At 45.7% G+C, this 20,965-nt stretch overlaps 1 protein-coding gene across 3 annotated transcripts in view; it reads left to right on the top strand.

The window, feature by feature from the left end:
* PXYLP1 (2-phosphoxylose phosphatase 1) overlaps positions 1-14,592 on the top strand; it is a 78,742-nt gene extending 64,150 nt beyond the window's left edge. For all 3 annotated transcript variants that reach the window (XM_065942490.1, XM_065942488.1, XM_065942489.1), the window contains 2 exons: positions 6,829-6,968; positions 12,195-14,592. In XM_065942490.1, the coding sequence (XP_065798562.1) occupies positions 6,829-6,968; positions 12,195-13,132 (1,078 nt within the window). In that variant the 3' untranslated portion in view covers positions 13,133-14,592. The remainder of the gene's footprint in view (positions 1-6,828; positions 6,969-12,194) is intronic.
* Positions 14,593-20,965: the final 6,373 nt, after the last annotated feature.

Raw genomic sequence — 20,965 nt, 5'->3', positions numbered from 1 at the left:
TTGCAGGCAGACTCTTTACCCACTGAGCCATCAGGGAAGGTCTATTTTAGTCCATATTCTGTATTTTTAGGAGCTACTTTCAATCTTTTCTAGAATGTGGGTAGAATATACATGTTTAATTAATTAATGGCATTTAATGAATTCCATCTTTTATAACAATAAATGTTGACTTGTCATTAGAAACACACATTTCGCGTAAGAGTGAGGAGGTGTTCCAGCAAAGGGGACCCAGTCTGGGTGTCTTTGTCCTCTGGGACTGTGGATCTGGGTCACCAGCTGGGCCTGTTGCCTTCCCAGGTGCCAGTTCATCTTCACGAGTTATTAATTTTATAGCCTCCTCTGAGGCAGAGCATTCTAAAGTGCACCCATTACTCCCATCTGGTGAAGGAGACTTCTGGGCTGGCAGGTGGGGGTGCACCAAGCTGACAGCAGCAGGAGCCAGACACCCCAATGTTTCCCTTTACAAGGACACCTCCCGTGACTCAGAGTCTTTATGGTGGAAGCTGCCTCTTCATGAGTAGTTGTGGGGCTCAGGAACATTGTCCTGCAGGGAGGTGGAGGTTGATTTGAGAGTTCAGCATGTAAACGGTAGCTGAAGCTGTGGGCTTGAATGGTGTCATACACAGAGCCTGTGGAGTGAGGAATGGGCCAAAAATAGAGTCCTAGGAGCACCAGCCAATTATAGCACCAAGAGAAAGAAGCATCCCTGAAGGAGATAGAGAAATTGCAAACAGGAAGAAGGCAAGAGAGCGATGTTATAAGAGCTGAGGAAGGAGAGTTTCAGGAAGGGGGAGTGAGGAGGGTAATCACATCAGATAGAGCAAAAAAGCCCAGAAAACCAAAGACTGATAAAAGTATATTAAGTTTATCTTTTTTTAGCATTTTACTTTATTAATAACATAAAATAATAAATTCTTTAATTGGCATAAACTGTAAAAATCTGTGGCATGAACTTTTTCTGGTTTCCAGCCATGCAGGCTTTTTTTTTTTTTTTCAAAACAATGATGTTTTTATTTTCAGTCAGCTCATGAGGCACCCACTTACAAGTTTTTTCACCTTTCTTTCAAATGCCAAATGTCCATAGAATGTCAACGTTGAGTTCTTGGGCAACTTCTTGTGTAGTTGTAAGGAGGCCAGCTTTGATGACTGCCCTCAGTTGGCCAATGTCAATTTTTGGTGGTCAGTCACTATGCTTCTCATCTTCAAGGCTCTCGTCTCCTTTGCAAAACTTCTTGAACCACCCCTGCACTGTACATTCATTAGCAGTTCATGGGCCAAATGCTTTGTTGATGTTGCAAGTTGTCTCTGTTGTTTTATGACCCATTTTGAACTTGAATTTTAAAAATTGCTTGAATTTACTTTTTGTCTAGCATCACTTCTATAGTCTTGTCCAGTGAGTTTTAAGGCATGGCAGATTAGCAGGCTTCTCTGGAAACTGAAAACATGAAGTCATGAATAAAATCTAGACCTAGGGTGCATCTCCCTATCCAGCCAGGGGGAAGCCATGCCCATAGGTAAGAGCCACACATCCAGTGGGTCCTGTCTGGAGCAAGCCAGCATGACTGAGGGATCCAGTCCCAATTAGCACCTGGCCAGGCAAAAGGAGGACCTGAACTTGTCCTGAAGATCCCAGACAAGCCTCCAAGATGATAGCTTGCAGTGAATGATGTCGGATTCATGATCTCTGAAGAAGATACAGCTTCAGAACCCAGGACCAGCCTTGATCACTCAAGAACTTTTGTAGCAGTTTTATTAAAGTGTAAAAAGGGACAGAGAAAACTTCTGACATAGACATCAGAAGGGGGATGGAGAGTGATGCAGGCTTTTTTGAGTTGCTTTTTTGAATAACAGTGTCACTGGTCTTATACCTCTCTCAGCTTGTCTTACTAGTCTGTGCAGAACTCACTGATTGCTCAAATGATAGCTAAAGCACAATACATTTTCTTATATACGTGTGGATTAGCCTTAGGGCTTTTGTCTAGAGCTTTGTGTAATAAATAGCTGTGAAAATGTATATAAAATGTAAATAAGAACTCTGAAGCAAATAGTTTGAAGGCTTAAGATGGTAGCACTGCTGGCTCTTTCTATTTTCAATGTGAAAGTAGATTTCCAGTGAGAATACAATAACATGGGTATTTCCTGAAGAAAAATTCATCATCACAGATACAGTCATTTTTGTGCATGCTGTTATAATAAAGAGAACGGAGGAGAATTCTCTGATGGGCCAGTGGTTAGGACTCTGCTTTCACTGCCATGGGCCCAGGTTCAGTCCCTGGTCAGATAACTAAGATCCTGCAAGCTGTGTAGCATGGCCAAAAAATAAAACAGTAAGGCCTCTACATATGAACCTTTAAGTTTCAAATTTTTGAAGACATGAACATGTGTTCACATGTCCAATCATGTAGGCTTGTTCACCTGTCTGCTGTACATTGCCGTGTGTGAGCAGCCTGTACAGGTGGTGTGCTCTTGTGTACTTCACAGTACTATATAGAGTACAGTAGTACAGTAGCTTTATTTCAAGCCCAGCATGTCTGGAAGCAAGAGTAAAAGCAATGGTGACGTAGCTGGTACTATCTTACTTTTCAAGGTACTGTATGGTAAGATTAAAAGTCTTTATTTTTTGCATTTGTTTTTATGTATTATTTGTGTGAAAAGTATTATAAACCTATTGCAGTACACTACTATATAGCTGATTGTGTTAGTTGACTTCTTAAGCTAACTTTGTTGGGCTTATGAATGTGCTGTCAGAATAGAACTCATTTGTATGTAGGGGACTTGCTGTAGAAAATGAAAAGGGGAACCAAGAATGCTTTGCCTAAATAACAGAAGTTTATCTCTTGCATGAAGCTCTGAGATGAGTATTCCAGGTTGTATAATTTTACTTTACTTGATCATTCAGGGCCCCAGGTTCCTTCTAGGTTGTTGCTCCCACCATGCCCTAGGGATGTGTACTTGACTGCACCTGGGTTGCCAGGGTACCTGAATCATGGCCAGAGGGAAGGAAGAGAGTGTGGAGGGGGCACACCCATGATCTGAAAGCCGAAACACAGATTCGCATACATCCTTCCATTCCACTGGCAAATACTTAGTCATGTGACTCTATTTACTGCTGCTGCTGCTAAGTGGCTTCAGTCGTGTCCAACTCTGTGCAACCCCATAGACGGCAGCCCACCAGGCTCCCCCATCCCTGGGATTCTCCAGACAAGAACACTGGAGCGGGTTGCCATTTCCTTCTCCAATGCATGAAGGTGAAAAGTGAAAGTGAAGTCGCTCAGGCATATCTGACTCTTAGTGACCCCATGGACTGCAGCCTACCAGGCTCCTCCGTCCATGAGATTTTCCAGGCAAGAGTACTGGAGTGGGGTGCCATTGCCTTCTCCGCTACTTACCGCTAGGATCTCAAAAATGGGATCTAACAAAGTTCCCAAGAAGCAGAGAATAGTTTTTAGTATCTAACTGTTAAAGAAAAACCAGAGCTGAAGAGCAGAGAAAGCTGTAAAAACAGATCTTATTGAGGAGTTAATACAGTAGGGACAGAACCGAGCTCAGTTCCAGATAGAGCATAGACAAGTGGGGCTTTTTAGCCAAGGAGCAGGGTGGGGGTCAGTCGAGGGAGAGTTACTATGAGGACACATCGGGGTGAGGGGATTCTAGTTAACTGACTCAACAGGATTCTTGATGAAAGCAGACCAGGGTGATCAGATACCACTGGGGTTGAGGAATTTGATCAGGTAGCAAGGGTGATCAGATACCAAGAGTGGGAGATTCTGGGCTTCCCTAGTGGTCCAATGGTAAAGAATACAGGAGACGTGGGTTTGATCCCTGATCAGGGAACTAAGATCCTGCATGCCTCGGGGCAACTAAGCCCTTGCACCACAACTACTGGGCCTGTGTACCTGGAGCCTGTGCTCTGCAACAAGAGAAGTCACCTTAATGAGAAGTCCTGACACTGTAACCAGAGAAAAGCCTGCATCACAGCAAAGACCCAGCACACCAAAGAAAAAAGAAAGAGTGAGAGATTCTGGCTAAACTGACTGTAGCAGGATTTTTGCTAAAAATGGGCAATGCAAAGACAGGTATAAATCCAAAGATCGAGGCCTGGTTGGGAAGAGGGTTCAGAGGAGACTAAAATTTGACCAGAGAGAGTCTGTCATATAACTAAGGCTCACTTACAATTGCCTTTGTTTTTAGTATTTCCATCGAAATCTGGATATATTAATAAACTATGGGAACTTTCTATATTCATTGCTGCAGATTATAGAAAGCTTGGACTTTTCTTGAAGCATCTAAGTGTGGGGCACTTCCAGTTGAATTCATGTACATGTGTTTTTGATTTATCTCCTGTGTGCTAGGGACCCTCTCAACTCCAGGGATGGAGCAGTATATGAGGTGGGAAGAACTGATCTTGGGAGGCTGTGGGATGGCCTCGGCTGTGATGGCTTGAAGCAAGAATCTCAGTTCCCCTACCAGGGTTTGAATCTGGGCTGCTGTGCTCCCTGGTTCTTGTCTGCTTTGAGGAATTTAGCAAAGAGATGAAAAGTAGTGAGACAACTAAAATGTTTATTAGAGAGAATATATGTGCAGAGGAAGCATGGACTGGCTCAGAGAGAGAAAGAGAGTCCTGTGCTTTGGGAGGCAGTTCTGGGTTTCCTCCGGCCAGTCATCTTGCTGTGTCTGGCTTTAAATCCATAGTTGATCTGGCTAAGGGCCCTCCGATGTGTGCACGTGCATCTTTTAGCCAAGATAGATTGCAGCGCAGAGGTCTCAGGGAAGGTGACAGAACATATTTTGGTCTAGCACCCCCTCTCCTAAGGATCCTTTCTTTGCATGCATAGTTTGGGGGTCTCTGACCTCAAGAAAGAGTAATATGTGGTCTCTTTATCTTTAGTCCAAGCAGGACTCCGCTCCCTCTTGCTCCTGCCATTATCTTTATCTTGAAATATCTGTTCTCAGGAGACAGATGCCAGCTGCTCAGTCTGGGGCCCATACATCTCCTGCCTCAGGGCCTGATCATTCAGATCCAGGACAGGCCCAAGGACTCAGGTTACCTGGTCCTCTTCCTGATTAAAAGACTCAGTCTTTTGTTATATTATCCGTAACTGAAGTTTTTCTTTCATGAATTGTCATTTTTCCATATCAAAAACAGGTTTCCATGAATACACTTAGATATTAATGCATCATTAACCAATCAGATTCCCTGAAAACCTGGACCTCCCAGCCAACACTGTCAGTGGGGAAATTTTATTTCTAAAATTGGTAGCAAAGCTTTTTTAGATCCTCAAACATCATCAACCTGAAATAATGGCCTGGAGCAGATTATTTGACTCCTGTTGATAGATAGCCTTTGTTTATGTGTATTCGTTTCGGCAGCCTCATTATCAGTCTGGACATTTTATTTCCCAGTTTGCAAATATATATGTGTTTCAGCCTCAGGGAAAATAACATCCTCTGTTTTTATGGAAAGCCGTAATGTCTTGTAGCAATACGGGGTGATTTATTAGACTATATACTGTATGTCAGGATTAGCATTCCCTAAAACATATTTTTGTAATGGGTTTTTTTTTTAGCTTTATGTTTTCAAAAGATAATAAACCCATTTTGGCAGCCATTGTAAAAGCATTGCCAAAGTTAATTAGGTTTTCAGACAGCAGGGGTCTGCCATTAAACAATTTATCTTTGCTTCTTTTCATGCTGCTTTAGCTTAGTTGGGAACTGCTCTATCTGTCCACCTCTGTTCAGCTGGACAATGTATAAACAGTCATAGGCCATTTCATTATTCAAGGGAAAGGTGTGTATATTCATAGGTCATCTCATTATTCAGAGAAAATGTTTGTATATATTCATAGGTCATTTCATTATTCAGGGAAATTGTGTATTTGTGATTAGACTGATAAATCTTGATTTACCACATGTGACTTCATGGCAGAAATATAAATAATACTATAAATTTCATAAGATCTCATAAATAACCTATTTTTTTCCACTCTTCATTATCACCCCACATGCAGTGAGATACCATATGTGCAAAATGCACAGTGAGCTGTAGAGATATGGGTTATCCTAATCAGTTAATTTTCTTCTCAAGAGATTTTCCAGAGGTCACCTAAGTTAAGGATTAAAGGTTACCCCAGTGAAAGTTGAGTTGCCTTTTCTAGGAGGAAGAGGCAGCATGTGGAAAGTCTTGGAACGGTGCAAGAACAAGTGTGGGGTATGGAAGGCAGATGCTACGTGTGGCCAGAGAACAGCATTGGGGAACCCTGGGCCTCAGAGTGAGGCAGGGCCAGAGTAGACTAATGGCCACATGAGGCTCCTTGGAAAGGTGGCACGGAGCGGTGACAGCTAGGGTTGCCTCCTGTGTTGACCTCACTGCCTGTGAAGAAGGCAAGATTAGGCTGCAGGAGGGTCGAGGAGGAGCCCACGCCATCTAGACAAAAGCTCTCTGAGCCAAAACCTACTCGGGGATGCAGGGATACGAGAGAGGAGCAGAGCAGCCCAGGAGGGCACATGGGCAAGGTCGGGGAAGGGAGAAATTGAGGTCAACCACCAATCTAGGCTTGGCTGCCTGTAAGGTCGGTGTGGGGAACAGAGTGCGTGAGGTCAGCACTAACCCCCACAGGGCTTGAGAATGGTGGGCACTCTGGGAGATGACAGGGGCTCAGGCTGGCCTTACAGAGTGGGCGTTTTATATGTAGGTGTCAGCAGGCGAGTAATCATGAGATTGGAATGTACTATTATTGCAGGTGAGAAAGGGCATGGCTCACTTGGGATACTGCTTGTTGCAGCTGAAATCAGAGCACATTGACCGCTAACTCTGTGTTGTTTCTTTAGGAAGCCGTATCACTCTAAACTGGAGGCTTTTGTGAGTCACATGTCAAAAGGATCTGGAGCCTCTTTTGAAAGCCCCTTGCACTCGCTGCCTCTTTACTCTAGTCACCAGCTGTGTGAGATGGGAGAGCTCACGCAGACAGGTAAGTGCAATGACCATTCTTCCACTTACTCTTCCACCCACTCCTGTGTGTGGTGGACGCATGCAGCGGGGCCTCGGGTGAGACGCTGTGGGCGTGGGGGTGAGTCAGCACTGTACCTCAAGCAGCTGTGAGCCCACCAAGGTATCTCATTAAACACTTCTTTTTTAAAATATGTTTATTTTTTTGGTTGCACTGGGTCTTCATTGCTGTGTACAGGCTTTCTCTAGTTGCAACAAGTGGGGGCTACTCTTCATTGCAGTGCACGAGCTTCTCATTTCAGTGACTGTTCTCATGTGTGGGCTCAGTAGTTGTGGAGCACAGGCTTAGTTGATCTGAGGCATGTGGGATCTTCCCAGATCAAACAAGGATCAAACCCATGCCCCCTGCTTTGGCATGTGGATTCCTACCCACTGCTCCAACCAGGGAAGTCCCGTCTGATTTCTAAATATTAAAAATAGCCTTTTCTCCTATTATTAAAAATATATATATTCATGGAAGAGAAAGTAGGGGTGACAGTTAAGCAAAAGAAAGATGAATTTAAAGCACTCATAATCTCACCAAAGAAATTAATAACCTTTCTTCTTGTGTTAATATCTATGCAGTCAAGGGTATGCGCACGCGCACACAACACACACACACACACACACTCATTCTCACAGGTTGTATCTTCTTCAGCACTATTTTGTAGCCCACTTTTTCACTTAATAATATATCGTGATAATCTTTCCCTCCCAATAAATGTTCATCAACAACATAATTTCTGATAGTTGCATATTCTTCCACTGTGGATAGATCATGATGTATGTAACCAGTCCTATGTTCCCAGATACTTCAGACAAAACAGCTAAAAGGTTTTAATGCCCCAGATCTGAGGGACATGCCTATGGCAGAGCCCCACCATGCATGGAGTCTGCAAGTGTATTCCTCACAAAAGCCACCTCTCCCTCTGCAGCCCTGTTCATACTGTTGTGCAGCCAGTTCACTGTCAGCATAGGTTGGTGAGTTAACTGTGGGTTGGGACGAGAAAGAACTGGTGCCCCGGAGAGATTTCAGCTTTCCTCTTCTTCAGTCTGAGACCTCAGAGGGCCTTTGTGTGGTCACTGGTCTTTCTGGAGGAATCAGGATGACCTATAGGCCATACTCTGTTTCTTTATCCACCAGTATCTTAGGACCTCAGCTTTGATGGAAAGAAGGTCCATCAAACCCCAATGGCTTCCCCATGTTTTGAAAACTGTTATTACTGGGGAGAAGATAGTAAGTGACCAAGTGGGGCAAGATGAAGGCTCTGGAGGACTAGCCTTGAATAGGGAGTTTTGTCAAAAGCTTTTGCTAATTAGTTCCACGTGCACAAGCTCTGCATTAGTTTAAAACAGGAGTCCTGGGATTTCCCTTGTGGTCCATGGCTAAGACTCTGTGCTCCCAATGCAGGGAACCCAGGTTCAGTCCCTGAACAGGGAATTCTATCCCATGTGCCACAAGTGAAGATCTTGTATGCTGCAACTAAGACCTGGAGCAGCCAAATGAATAAATATTTTAAAAACAAATAAATAAAAATAGGAGTCCTCCTCCTACCAGAACCAGAGCCCCCTTTTATTAAGTATTTTGTGGTGCTCCCTGAACTATCCCAAAGTGAAATTCAAATATAACCATTCTATATACATAATTTTACAAAACAGTTATATCAGGTATCCTACCTATAATATGAAGTAGAAACAAAAGGAAATGATTTTATTATGTAATTCTATATATCTCAGTATAAATGTCTGAGCACACCTTTGTTAGAAAAGAAAATGAAGTAATCAATTGCTTGCACATAAATGTAGATGGGTGTGGTGACAGCTACAAATGCAGAATGATCAAAGGATGTGCACTGATGACTCTTAATACCCCATATATCAGGACATGATTTATTTGACAAATGTGATCAAAACAAAAGACAGATGCCCCTTAATTTATTTTTGGAAAATTCAGTAGATGTTAATGTTATACAAAAATGGCTATATGTCTGTAAACACAAAAAAACAGTTTTGAAATTGAAGTATTAAAACTTCAAGGATTAAAGTATTAAAACTTGAAGGATTTTCACATATGGGGATGTCTTGTACTTCAAAAGTTATTCGGAACAGAGAACAGTCCCTTGTGAAGACTGTCCAGTCCTTGGGCCCCACACGCAAGGGGTCAGCAGCGCTCCTCCCCGTGTTACTGTGACAACCCAAACCCTCCCTGAGGGCAGAACCGTGCTTGCTGAGAACCACTGGTGGTGAGTAACAGAAACCAACTCAAGCCCCTCCCAAAAAGGACATTTATTATAAAGACTGAGGATGACTCACAGACTCTAAGGGCAAGCTATGACTAGGCCTCCAGAGACTGGTCCCAGCGATAAAAAAGCTGACTGTCCCTGCCGCTATGGTTTTGCTGTGTGTCTGTCAATGGAGACAGTCCTGGCCACATGTAGAGATGAACTTATACATTCACGTTCTTGAGACAATCTGATGGTGTCCTTGAGGGTCAGTGTCCATCAACTGGCTGGGAGGTCAGGGTAATTGCATCAAATAGTTTATTCATCCCTGCTGGGACCAGCCGGCAAAATGAACAAGTCCCGACCGCAACCACACGGAAGCCTGAGAAAAAAAAAGATGATAGTAAAGGATGGGGTCGAGAGGGCTGAATGCTCTTTAGGCAAGTCAGCGATTTTATTGAGTAAAACAGCTACTTTTATACTAGTACAAGCAGAAAACATAATTCATAAAAAATGCCATCTGGTGTTTGTCGCATCAATACAATTCTTTGTTTTAAGTGATTGCAGAAGCTTACATCTTGTTTTTGGCATTCCCAAAGTAAACTACTAAGTGAAGGTCACTACTACGTTTTTCTCAAGGAAGAACAAAGGAGGCCCAGCAAATATTTTACTACTTTATCATGGGGTGGCGGGACAGGGAATGGCCTCTTTCAAGGCCTTTTCCCAGGGCCTATTTGGGCCTTTAGCAGGCTGGCTCCCCGCACATCCCCATCTTTCTTTCCAATTGACCTATTAGCATCATTGTTTTTAAAATTAGCCTTACCCTAGAAATCTTATTTGTGGTAGTTTGCTCCTATTCCCTTGGTCTCTTTTAATGGTCACTTTTATCTCCTATTTGAAATCTTGCATCGCTGTTAGAATAATCATTTATGAGTGCACACTTTGGGGACCTCACAGGAACCATGTAAGATGCAGCTGATCATTAGCGTCTACTCCGTCCCAGGTGCTTTAGCAGCTGCCGTGTGTAGGGGAGGAGGGCAGCTGGATGGCACAGCGCATGGAAGCCTCCGAGGGTGCTGCTGCAAGCTGCAGGTTCGGGCAGAATAACACAGGCTTTGGAGTAAACAGACCTGTGAAGTGGGGCAGGTAACATATTCCCGACAGAGCTGGGGGCAAGTTGCATTGATACACACATTGATAGTGTGTGTAAAGTGCCGAGCACAGTTCTAGCACATGCTAGGCTCGGCAGATGCAGTGAATGCCTCAGAGGTCCAGCAGTCTGTGTGAACAGGAGGGAATGATTAATTCCACCTGGGGGAGAAAGAGAAGGACAGAAAGGAATTATAGTATTGGGGTCAGGATGAGCATTTCACTGGGAGAGAAAGGGAAGGGCAGTAACCAAGTTATGAAGATGCGAGTTGTGTTTGGAGAGGAGGAGACACCCTGAATATTTCAGCCTGAAGTGTAGGGAGGAGGTGACGTGAGCCGGGACTAAGAGCACAGGCTGGGCCCAGATGGGAGCTGGAGCTCTGGCTCGGCCATATCTTAACTGTAAATGGCTTGGGCCTCAGTTTCCTTTTGCTTTCTTTGTTGGGTTTTTGTGAGGATTAAAGGAGAAAGGTCTGGTGCACAGTAAGCATAGGTGGCCTCAGAATGCCAGGTGGGCCCAGAAGGAACTGGGGGCCAGGCACAGACTCTGGGTGTTGGCCCCTCTGTGCAAGTCATCTGGAAATGCTAAGACCTGTCCCAGCGCAGATCTCTGAGGGGACTCTGCTCTCAATACTCTTCATTCAGAGTGGGACCTAGATAGCCTTCATGGTTTTTTTTCTCCCCCTGAGCTGTTCCCCTTCCTGGGCCAACACAGTTCCCTCTGTCCCACACATTTCAGCCTGAAGTTGTCTTGTCTTTGTGGTTGGGCTTTGCAGACCAGTCAGGCATCTGCATAAGTGGCATCACGGGTCACAGGGCCTGCCTGAGGTTTACACTCTCAGGGAACTCAGATCTCACACTTAAAGGCCATCCCAACATCCTGTTGGCTGGAGGGTGAGCTTGCTCTTATCTTGGATTGCCTTCTCCTACTTGAAGATAAGGCTTTTTCAGTGTTTGATTTTGTTTTGTTTTAATTGTACTGTGGCATAGTTCCTGTCTGTAGTTCAAAACTGTAACTACTAAAGCGAAACTTAAAAATCATGCTGCTATCCCTGTTCTTTCACCATCACCCCCATTTCTGTGCCCCTGTCACCCCTAGATAACCATGGTGCGCCCTTCCAAAGTTTCTTTATACAAAACACAGGCGGCTGCCTATACACATTCTTATTTTTCCCCTCATTTTTATTTAAAAGGAGCATAGTAAACACACTGTTCTGCAATTTGCTTTTCCCCCCCAAATATTCCATCTAGGTACCTGGGAGATCATTCCATATCTGTGCAGGGAGAGGATCGTTGCTGATGAGCAGGTTAAAGGGCAGGACTGGGCAGAATGGACCCAGGAAGTGAGCAGAGAGCCTTGGACTGGGGGAGTAGGGAGTGTGGCATGAAGGAGGGAACTGGGCAGCCAAGATATGACTTGTTCTCCTTGCCTGACTGATTTCTGTGAGCTCCCAGGCACTCTGACGAACGATCTGTCCCTGGGCAGGAGGGAGAAAGCTCTCCTTAGTCTCCATTACCCCCTGCACCTCCACCAGCAGGCTGGTTTTACCTCTGAGCCCCCCCAGTCACAGCCCTCCTCCAGAGGAGGGATGGAGGCAGACAGATGGAAAGGCGTGGGTCCAGAGGACAGGGCCCCACTCTGCTCACCCCTTTGTGTGTAATCCCTTCACATGCTGGTGGGAGCCCCTTCTGGAGGGTCCCTCGCAGTGGGGGCCAGGCTCGAGGATGCAACCATGCAGTGTCTGAAGCCTTCCAGCACTGGGCGAGCCTTGACTCCCCTGGCTGGCCCTTTCACTGAGCTGGTGGTGAGACAAGCGTGTGGCGCTCTTGTGTTTCAGGGGTCGTGCAGCACCTGCAGAACGGCCAGCTGCTGAGGGACATCTACCTGAAGAAACACAAGCTCCTGCCGAGTGACTGGGCTGCAGAGCAGCTTCACTTAGAGACCACCGGCAAGAGCCGGACGCTGCAGAGTGGGCTGGCTCTGCTCTATGGCTTTCTGCCGGATTTTGACTGGAAGAAGGTTTATTTTAGGCACCAGCCCAGTGCTCTGTTCTGCTCTGGGAACTGCTATTGCCCACTGAGGAACCAGTACCTGGAGAAGGAGCAGCGCCGGCAGTACCTATTACGTTTGAATAACAGGCAGCTAGAAAGGACCTACGAGGAGATGGCCCGGATCGTGGACATCCCCACCAAGCAGCTCCGGGCTGCCAACCCCATAGACTCCCTGCTCTGCCTCTTCTGCCACAACGTCAGCTTCCCCTGCACCAAGAACGGCTGTATCACCATGGACCACTTCAAGGTGATCAAGACGCATCAGATAGAGGATGAGAGAGAAAGGCAGGAGAAGAAGCTGTACCTGGGGTACGCGCTCCTGGGCGCCCACCCTATCCTGAACCAAACTGTCAGCCGCATGCAGCATACAGCAGAGGGCAGGAAGGAAGGGCTTTTCACTCTCTACTCTGCTCATGACGTTACTCTGGCCCCGATTCTCAGTGCCTTGGGCCTTACGGGAGCCAGGTTCCCGAGGTTTGCGGCCAGGTTGGTCTTTGAGCTCTGGCAGGACAGGGAGAAGCCCCGTGAGCACTCCGTCCGGATCCTCTATGACGGTGTTGACATCACGTTCCACACTTCATTCTGCCAGGACCACCACAGGCGGTCTCCCAAGCCCATGTGTCCCCTAGAAAATTTAGTCCGCTTCATCAAAAAGGACATGTTTGTGGCCCTGGGTGGTGGTAGTACCAATTATTATGAAGCATGTCACAGGGAAGGATTCTAAAAGGTACACGATGCAGCGCCGAGAATCTACGCCAATTCGAAGGGATGGGGAAGGTCCGCTTCTAGTTCTGTCGGCTGCTAAAGGTACAAGGTAGTTTTTAAAGGCCAGAAATCATGCTTGGGGCCCACATGGATTTGGGGTTGAACAGGGAGTATGTTGCTGTAATTGGGTACGTGAGTAACTTGGTACACAGTGGTCAGTTCACAGAGAAAGGAAGGTACTTTATCCCAGCTAGACTTTGCTTGGATGCCAGAATAATATTTCAGTGCCCAAAGTTGCCAATTCAAATGTGTCTTCTTTTGATCTGCCTTGGTACTGTGTGATGGAACCAGCAAACCTCAGCCAAACCTCCTCTTCATCTGGGACAGCCTCACCTTGTCCTTGTTCAGTGAATGGTTTCCTGAAGTGATTGATTTAAAACGGGGGTGGGCAAACTTTTTCCATAAAGGGCCACATAGTAAATATAGACTCTGGACCAAAAGGCCACCTATAGCACCTGTCACAGCTGCCCGACTCTGCTCTTGCAACATGAAGGCAACCACAGATGGCCCATGAATGAGTTCAGCGTGGCTGTCACAGGCCACACAAGCGAGGCAGTGGGCCAGCTGTAGTCTGAGGGCTGTAGTTTGCTGACCCCCATTCTAAGAAACAGGCTGTACTACAATTGCACTTTCAGCACTTTTTGAGAGAACCAGTTGAATACCCAGAATTATTCAGTGGTGCCTCCAGTAACTTCTGCTAGAAACACAGAATCTGTTCTGTATCTGACATTACAACAAAACTTGAGGGGAAACAAACATTGAATCAGAATGAATCATAAAAAGTTATTAGAATAATACTTGATGTTCATGATGATTGTGGTATAAGATAGTTTCGAGTATGTCTTCAATATTTGTCTGCTGTAGTCTATTTGCTGTACATGCTGAAATTTTTGTATTCCATTTAGTATTTTTATAGTCTAGGAAAATATTTTCTAAGATCAGTTTTAGACGTGCTCTTATTCCTATGAAATATTCAATTTACTGTATCTGCTTGGTGGTTAGAAGGGAACCAGAAGCTGAATTCAGGCACTTTCTCCCAATAAAACTAATGATGGCTCATTCCCTTTGACAAGCAGTAGAATTGGATCAATTTTTAAACCATTTTTGTCAATTTCAAATGGTAAATTCAGATTGATTTTTAAATAAGTTTTTGGAAGAACTTTGTTACTAGATAGTTAAATAATCTTTATAAGGTATTTTATACATTAGAAGCAATTATAATTAAATCTGTGATTTCTGCCTAAAATGGTGCTAGTTCTGTGCAAAGAAATGTAAAGTGAGATTCTCCAATGTCGTTGCCATTCCAGCCTTTTTTGTCTGTTTTTGTCCAGTGTTTCATTTGAATACATCTGTTTCTATTAATAAATTTTTGAAGAATACTCATACATGTAACTCATGGTTTGTACCTATGTCACTCTGTTTCAAGTGAGTTTTAATTGTTTTATCTTTTAATAAATAAAAGCATTTTAAATTAGAAAACTCTACAGTACACGTGGGGAAGGGAGGCCCAGTGTGACTAGCAATAGGCCAAGCCGGGCCTGCTAGGGTGACCGGGAGGGACAGAGTCCTACCCTGGGCCACAGAGGGGCTACAGCTTCCTTCTCTGACAGCAGCATCAGGACTTGGTGGTCAAGGGTGTGTCACAGCTGGTGGCCTTGGACTGGGTGATAGTTTATCTCAAAGTCTTTTTTTATTGCTGAAAATCATGTGTTGTTGTTGTTCAGTCAATAAGTCATGTTCAACTCTTTGTGACCCCATGGACTGCAGCACACCAGGCTTCCCTGTCCTTCACTATCTCCCAGAGCTTGCTTAAACTCATGTCCCTGGAGTCAGTGATGCCATCCAACCATCTCATCCTCTGTCATCCCCTTCTCCTCCTGCCCTCAATCTTTCTCAGCATCAGGGTCTTTTCCAATAAGTTGGCTCTTATCAGGTGGCCAAAGCATTGGAGCTTCAGCTTCAGCATCAGTCCTTCCAATAAATACTCAGGGTTGATTTCCTTTAGGATGGACTGGTTTGATCTCCTTGCTGTGTGTTGTCTCTTGAATATTTAAAGCCTATGCAAGTTTTTTTTTTTTTTTTTTGGCTCCCACTTGCAATCTATCTGAATCAGAACTGCTAAACACAGCTTGAAGATTTTAAAGTAAAGGTGAACCAGAAGATATTTTAAAAATCAATTTTGCAACATCTGTTTTGTTAAAGGTGGATATTTTGCATAAAAGCCAACATTAAAAGTGCAGAGGTTTTGCCTCCTAAGACACTGGGTATGCATGGCATTAAACTATCCTCCTCATTATCTAGTTCTGACCCATTTCCTTTCTATAAACAAACACTGAGCACCCAGCTGAGGGTGCTGGAGCTTGTCCTTGGTTTCAGGGCGATGGTCTCAATGACTTAGATTATGGCAAGTGTGGGTGTGCACACTGCATATTCAGCTTTGTTGTTTTCATGATTAAAATTAATACGTGCACATTGGGAAACAGTCAAACAATACTGAAAACAACTTCAAAGGTGACGTTCTCTAATCCTACCTTCAGAGAGAACACAATGAGCCGCTTGAAAAATATTCTTCCAGGAATTTAACTTGCAGATACATACATATATATATATATATATAAATTTTTAAATGGGAACAAGATTATTTAACCTATATTGTCCTGTGACTTCCTTCCCTCAAAATATATTTTGTTTCCTTTAACAGTATGTCTTAGAGATATTTCTCATCAACTTGCTTCTCTTAACAGTATGTCTTAGAGATTTCCACGTTGAGAGGAAAGGTGGGGGAAAGGAAGAAAGAGAAAGAAAGAAAGATAGCTCTTTTATAGCCATAGCATAATATTTCATGATTTCATGATATAGATGAGACATACTTTTTAATATTTTTAAAGTAATTCCCTTGTTTCTTTTGAGATTTTACTAAAAGAATATTTATATAGTATTCCTAACACAACAAACATTTTAGCATTTTGACAGCCAGGTAGCTTTATAAAATCATTAGTCAGCTGACTGAGTTTATCAATTTAATCTTTCCACAACAAAACGACCAGCTTTGAAAGTAGCTGGCAGGATTGAATAGCAATTGTATCATTGCGTTGATTCAGGATGCATATCCAGCTTTTCCTGACTGTCCAAAGTAAACATTTTTAAAAACAATCTTATTTGCTTATGGCTGTGCTAGATCTTTGCTGCTGCGCGGGCTCCTCTCTCACTGCAGCGTGCAGGCTTCTCACCGCAGTGGCCTCTCTGGCCGCAGAGCGCGGGCTCTAGGGCACTTGGGCTTCAGAGTTGTGGCACATGGACTCGGCAGCTGCAGTTCGCAGGCTCTACAGCACAGGCTCGAAAGTTGTAGCACACGGGCTTGGCTGCCCCGTGGCATGTGGGATCTTCTCAGATCAGGGATCAAACCCACGTCTCCTGCACTGGCAGGCGGATTCTTTACCACTGAGCCACCAGGGAAACCCTAAAGTAAACATTTTAATCAAAGATACTGACCTTCAAATGGTGATGTTTAGAGCTGTGTGGTCACATAGTAGACACTGGCCATGGAAAGCTACCAGAAATGAGATGTGGTTCTTCTGAACTGGCATAAGACAACTGGTGAGACGTATTTTAATTTTTCATTAAAAATGAAATTAAAACATATCTCCAGAGCCCCCCTAGAAACTTCCTCGGGACCTGGCGACCTCCCGCCCTTCACCCTCCCTCTCCTGCCTGTGTCGCCTTACCTGCGTGCTCGGTTGCTCAGTCGTGTCCGATTCTTTGTGACTCCATGGACTGTAGTCCATCAGACTCCTCTGTCCATGGGCTTTCCCAGGCAAGAATACTGGAGTGGGTTGCCATTTCTTCCTCCAGGGGATCTTCTCGACCCAGGGAATGAACCTACATCTCCTGTGTTGGCAGGCAGATTCTTTACCACTGAGCCACATAGAGTTCAAGACCAGTTCTGTATCACTTCCCAGGTATAAGGCCTCAGGCATTGGATTCCTCATCTGAAAACCAGGATGACACCTCCCACGAGAGAGTACAGGTAAAACCCTGGGCAGCGTGGGTCATCCTCCCAATGAACCCTCCATTACTGCCCCCCACTTACTCTTTCTTTTAACTGTGCTGAGTTACCAAAACCAGCCAGATCTAGAATATGTCCCTGCCCATTTTTTAAGCCAGGAAGCCACCTGGAGGCACAGCATTATGCTCTAGGCATAACTGGGAGGTATAGCTCCCCAGGCTCATGCACTTCCCTTTGGGGAAAAAAAGAACTCAATTCTTCTGAGTCCTGCATTTGTGCTTTGATAAAAAGCAAAGTGACACCTTATTATAAACATCTCAATGGTTTCCCAAGGGAGAGGAAGCTCATTGCTCATCCTTTCCTCGTCTCCTTCATCATCTCTGTCTAATCCCCAGCTTCCTGCTTGAGTTAGAGTTACTGCCCACTGCAGAAGCAGCAGCTGACCAAAGTTCAGCAAATGAATGGGAGTCTGGAGGCTGAGGCCATGGGTCTGGCTCCTCTGTGGCCCCAAGAGGCACTGAAGGAAAAGCAACCCAGGAAGTGATGTGCATCTCAACAGGGGACTTCTTGCTCTCCGTGCCTCTACTTTAGGGAGCTGCACCCCTCCCTGTTCCGGGCGCCCACCAGTGAGGCACTCCTCCAACCTCCCTCCTCCCCAGGGCCCAGGAAAGGCAAGCCCTTCTGGTGGACAGCTAGCTGCTTTCTTCCAGCATGGAGCCGAGTGTGTCTTAGTTAGGCACTCCCCAAATGATAAATCCTTTCAGGACCCTTTCTTCAGAAACTGGTCAGAGACTGGGGCTCCCACAAATGCAAAACTGCTTGTGCCAATGAAGGGGGTGCCACACTGCCCTCTAGTGGCAACTCAGCCTGCCCCTTGTTCGGCAGTTTTTCCTCTTTTTCCTGCAAATAGTCAACTGAGAAGCGAGTTAGCACATATTCACGCACAGATGAGCCCTCTTTCCCAGCAAGCTGAAGCTCCCTCTTGTGGCCTAGGAGTCAACTCTTCTCTCCACCTACCTACACTGTCTTCAAGATGTAACAAGAAGAGGCATTCTGTCTCCATATAGTCTCACCCCAACTGCCCTTTTATCTAACTGATGAACCAGCTCTTTGGCCGTCTCATAACTGGCTCCCTGATGGACAGACCATTAAATTGACCTTCTAAATGATGGATCCTGTTGGACTAGTGTCCATCTGAAAAATTAATCCTGAGTACTGGCTGGTTGGCTGATTAAGTTTCTAAGTCACAAATCATTTGATTGACCTACTGTCTTTTTTTTTTTTTTCATCATTAATTTTTTTTTTTTTTTTTTACTGCTCTGGGTCTTTGTTGCTGTGCACAGGCTTTCTCTAGGGGCTACGCTTCGTTGTGGTACGTGGGCTTCTCATTGTGATGGCTTCTCTTGTTGCAGAGCAAAGGCTCTAGGCACACAGGCTTAGTTGCTCTGCAGCATGTGGGATCTCCCTGAACCAGGGATTGAGTTCCAGTTCCCTGCATTGGCAGGTAGATTCTTAACCTCTGGACCACAAGGGAAGTCCCAACCTACTGTCTTTCTAACTGAACTACTAAGCCTACATAATTAAACACCTGAAAGCTTAAACTGTTTGCATCAGGTGGCCAAAGTATTGGAGCTTTAGCTTCATACTTTGGCCACCTGATTCAAATAGCCAACTTATTGGAAAAGATCGTGATGCTGGGAAAGATTGAAGGCAAAAGGAGAAGGGGGCAACAGAGGATGAGATGGTTGGATAGCATCACTGATTCAAGGGACGTGAACTTGGGCAAACTTCAGGAGATAACGAGGGACAGAGAGGCCTGGCATGCTAGTCCATGGGGTCACAAAGAGTCAGACACGACTTAGCAACTGAACGACAACAACCAAGCTTGAACTACCTGTCTGGCTGACTCTCCCACTAACCATTTAGTGTTTATGACTGACTGCCCAGCTGAGGTCTGGCAAGACAGAGGGCCTGGCTCCATCACTAAAGCTACAGTTGGGTGGGAGGAGAGACTGCCCCTTCCTCATACTCTGATTCCTCTTCGAACTTGGGGGCCTACTCTTCTCCCCTCTAGAGCCACCTGAAGACTCCAGAGGGGACAACCAGGAAACTGACCTTCTTATCTACCTCTACAGAGGTTCTTAACCAGGGCTCCATGGTGGGTTTCAATTTTGTTTTCCAGATAGTGTGGATACAAAGAGACGTGTTATCCTGGAAGACGGGTCACAGCGTTCATTGGAATCTCCAAAGAATCCAGCACACACAAATATCTTCAGAACTATAGCTCTGGGAAGATCCGCAGCAAACACATTCAGACAGGAAAAACCCTTAGCTAAATTCAAGCCCCATTTCTCTCTGACATCAGTCCAGGGTGGTGGGAAGATTAAGGTAGGAAGGGTTAGAGAGTCACACTGGGCATGGGTGTGGTGGGGTCGAAGGATAAATGCTGTGTATGAAGTTTCCAGAGAGAGGCCCAAGGATGTCAGGTTACATGGAGCCCAACATGCAGGGCACGCTCAGCTCTGGGCAGAGGGCTCTTTGAGCTGAGAGGAAGGATACATTTACTAGGGTCTTTGTCTGGGGTAGGGAGTATGGTGAGCATGTGGTTATGAGTAGCTATGTGTTTATTTACACACCCCTGTGCTCACAAGGGTGCGTATAACACAGCCGTGTGGTTCTTTGTGTCAGTATACATCTGAATAGCTTTGTCAATGTATTTGCACTTGCGTACTCACTCCTGGACCCCTCAAGTCTTCGGCGAGGGTGGGTGGGGTGTATCCTTCCTCTCAGCACAAAGAGCCCTCTGCCCAGAGCTGAGCGTGCCCTGCATGTTGGGCTCCATGTAACCTGCAAAGCCAAAGGACACACCTTGACATCCTTGGGCCTCTCTCTGGAAACTTCACACACAGCACTTATCCTTCCACCCCACCACACCCATGCCCACTGTGAATGAGTCGAAACAGATTCTGAGTAAGAATTTCACTAAGTGAGGTAATCTACAGACCTGCCAGAGGCCCACACGAGAAGTCCCAGAATCCTCAACTCCCCTCTCTCCTTGAACCGCCCATCCTCCTCATCCCCTCAGTCCACTGCCACCATCGGATCCCATCGCCTCCCCCTGGACTACTACTCGGTCTTCAATGCCCTCCCCTTGAGACCCCTCCGGAGAGCAGCCACACTGCCCTTATTTTTCTGAAGTTGGAATGCCTAGGCAGCGCGCCCCACCGAAACCCACAACAGTTTTACACTGTCAGGGGATAACGCCCACCTCCCTCCGTGTGACTCGGGGTCTTTTCACGACCGCGGCCCTCCTCGCTGGGCACTCTGCGCTCTCGAGGCCCTGTTCTTTAAATGCGTCGCCCTTGGGCCTGGTTCTATTCCGCACCCCCAAGCTTTGGCTCCGATGCCTTGTCCTCCCAGCCTTTACGCACTGCTCCTACACCTTGCATCTCGGCGATTATCACTTGCCGCTGTAATTGCCCGATTACAACTGGCAATTGTAATTGACAGAGGATCCAAGTCCGTCCGTCACGTTCCACTTGGGGACCCCTCCCCAGAGGACAAAGCCTGAGCCGCCGCAAGTTACAGGCCAGCCACACACGAGCTCACGTGTCTCTTTCCCGCCCGGCGAAGCATCTGAAGCCCAGGGAGGCGAAGACGAAAATGCGCGTGCGCATAAGGACCAGTAGGAACTACGACTCCCAGAATCCTCCTGACAAGATTCTATTTCCCACAAGGCCGCGCGGGGCCCCACCCCGGAACTGCGCTCTTTTCATGAAACCGGAA

The sequence above is a fragment of the Muntiacus reevesi genome, chromosome 8 (genome assembly GCF_963930625.1).
Source record: "Muntiacus reevesi chromosome 8, mMunRee1.1, whole genome shotgun sequence".
Lineage (NCBI taxonomy): Eukaryota > Metazoa > Chordata > Mammalia > Artiodactyla > Cervidae > Muntiacus > Muntiacus reevesi.
The sequence above is the reverse complement of the archived record's forward strand: the minus strand, read 5'-3'. Positions and strand labels throughout refer to the sequence as shown.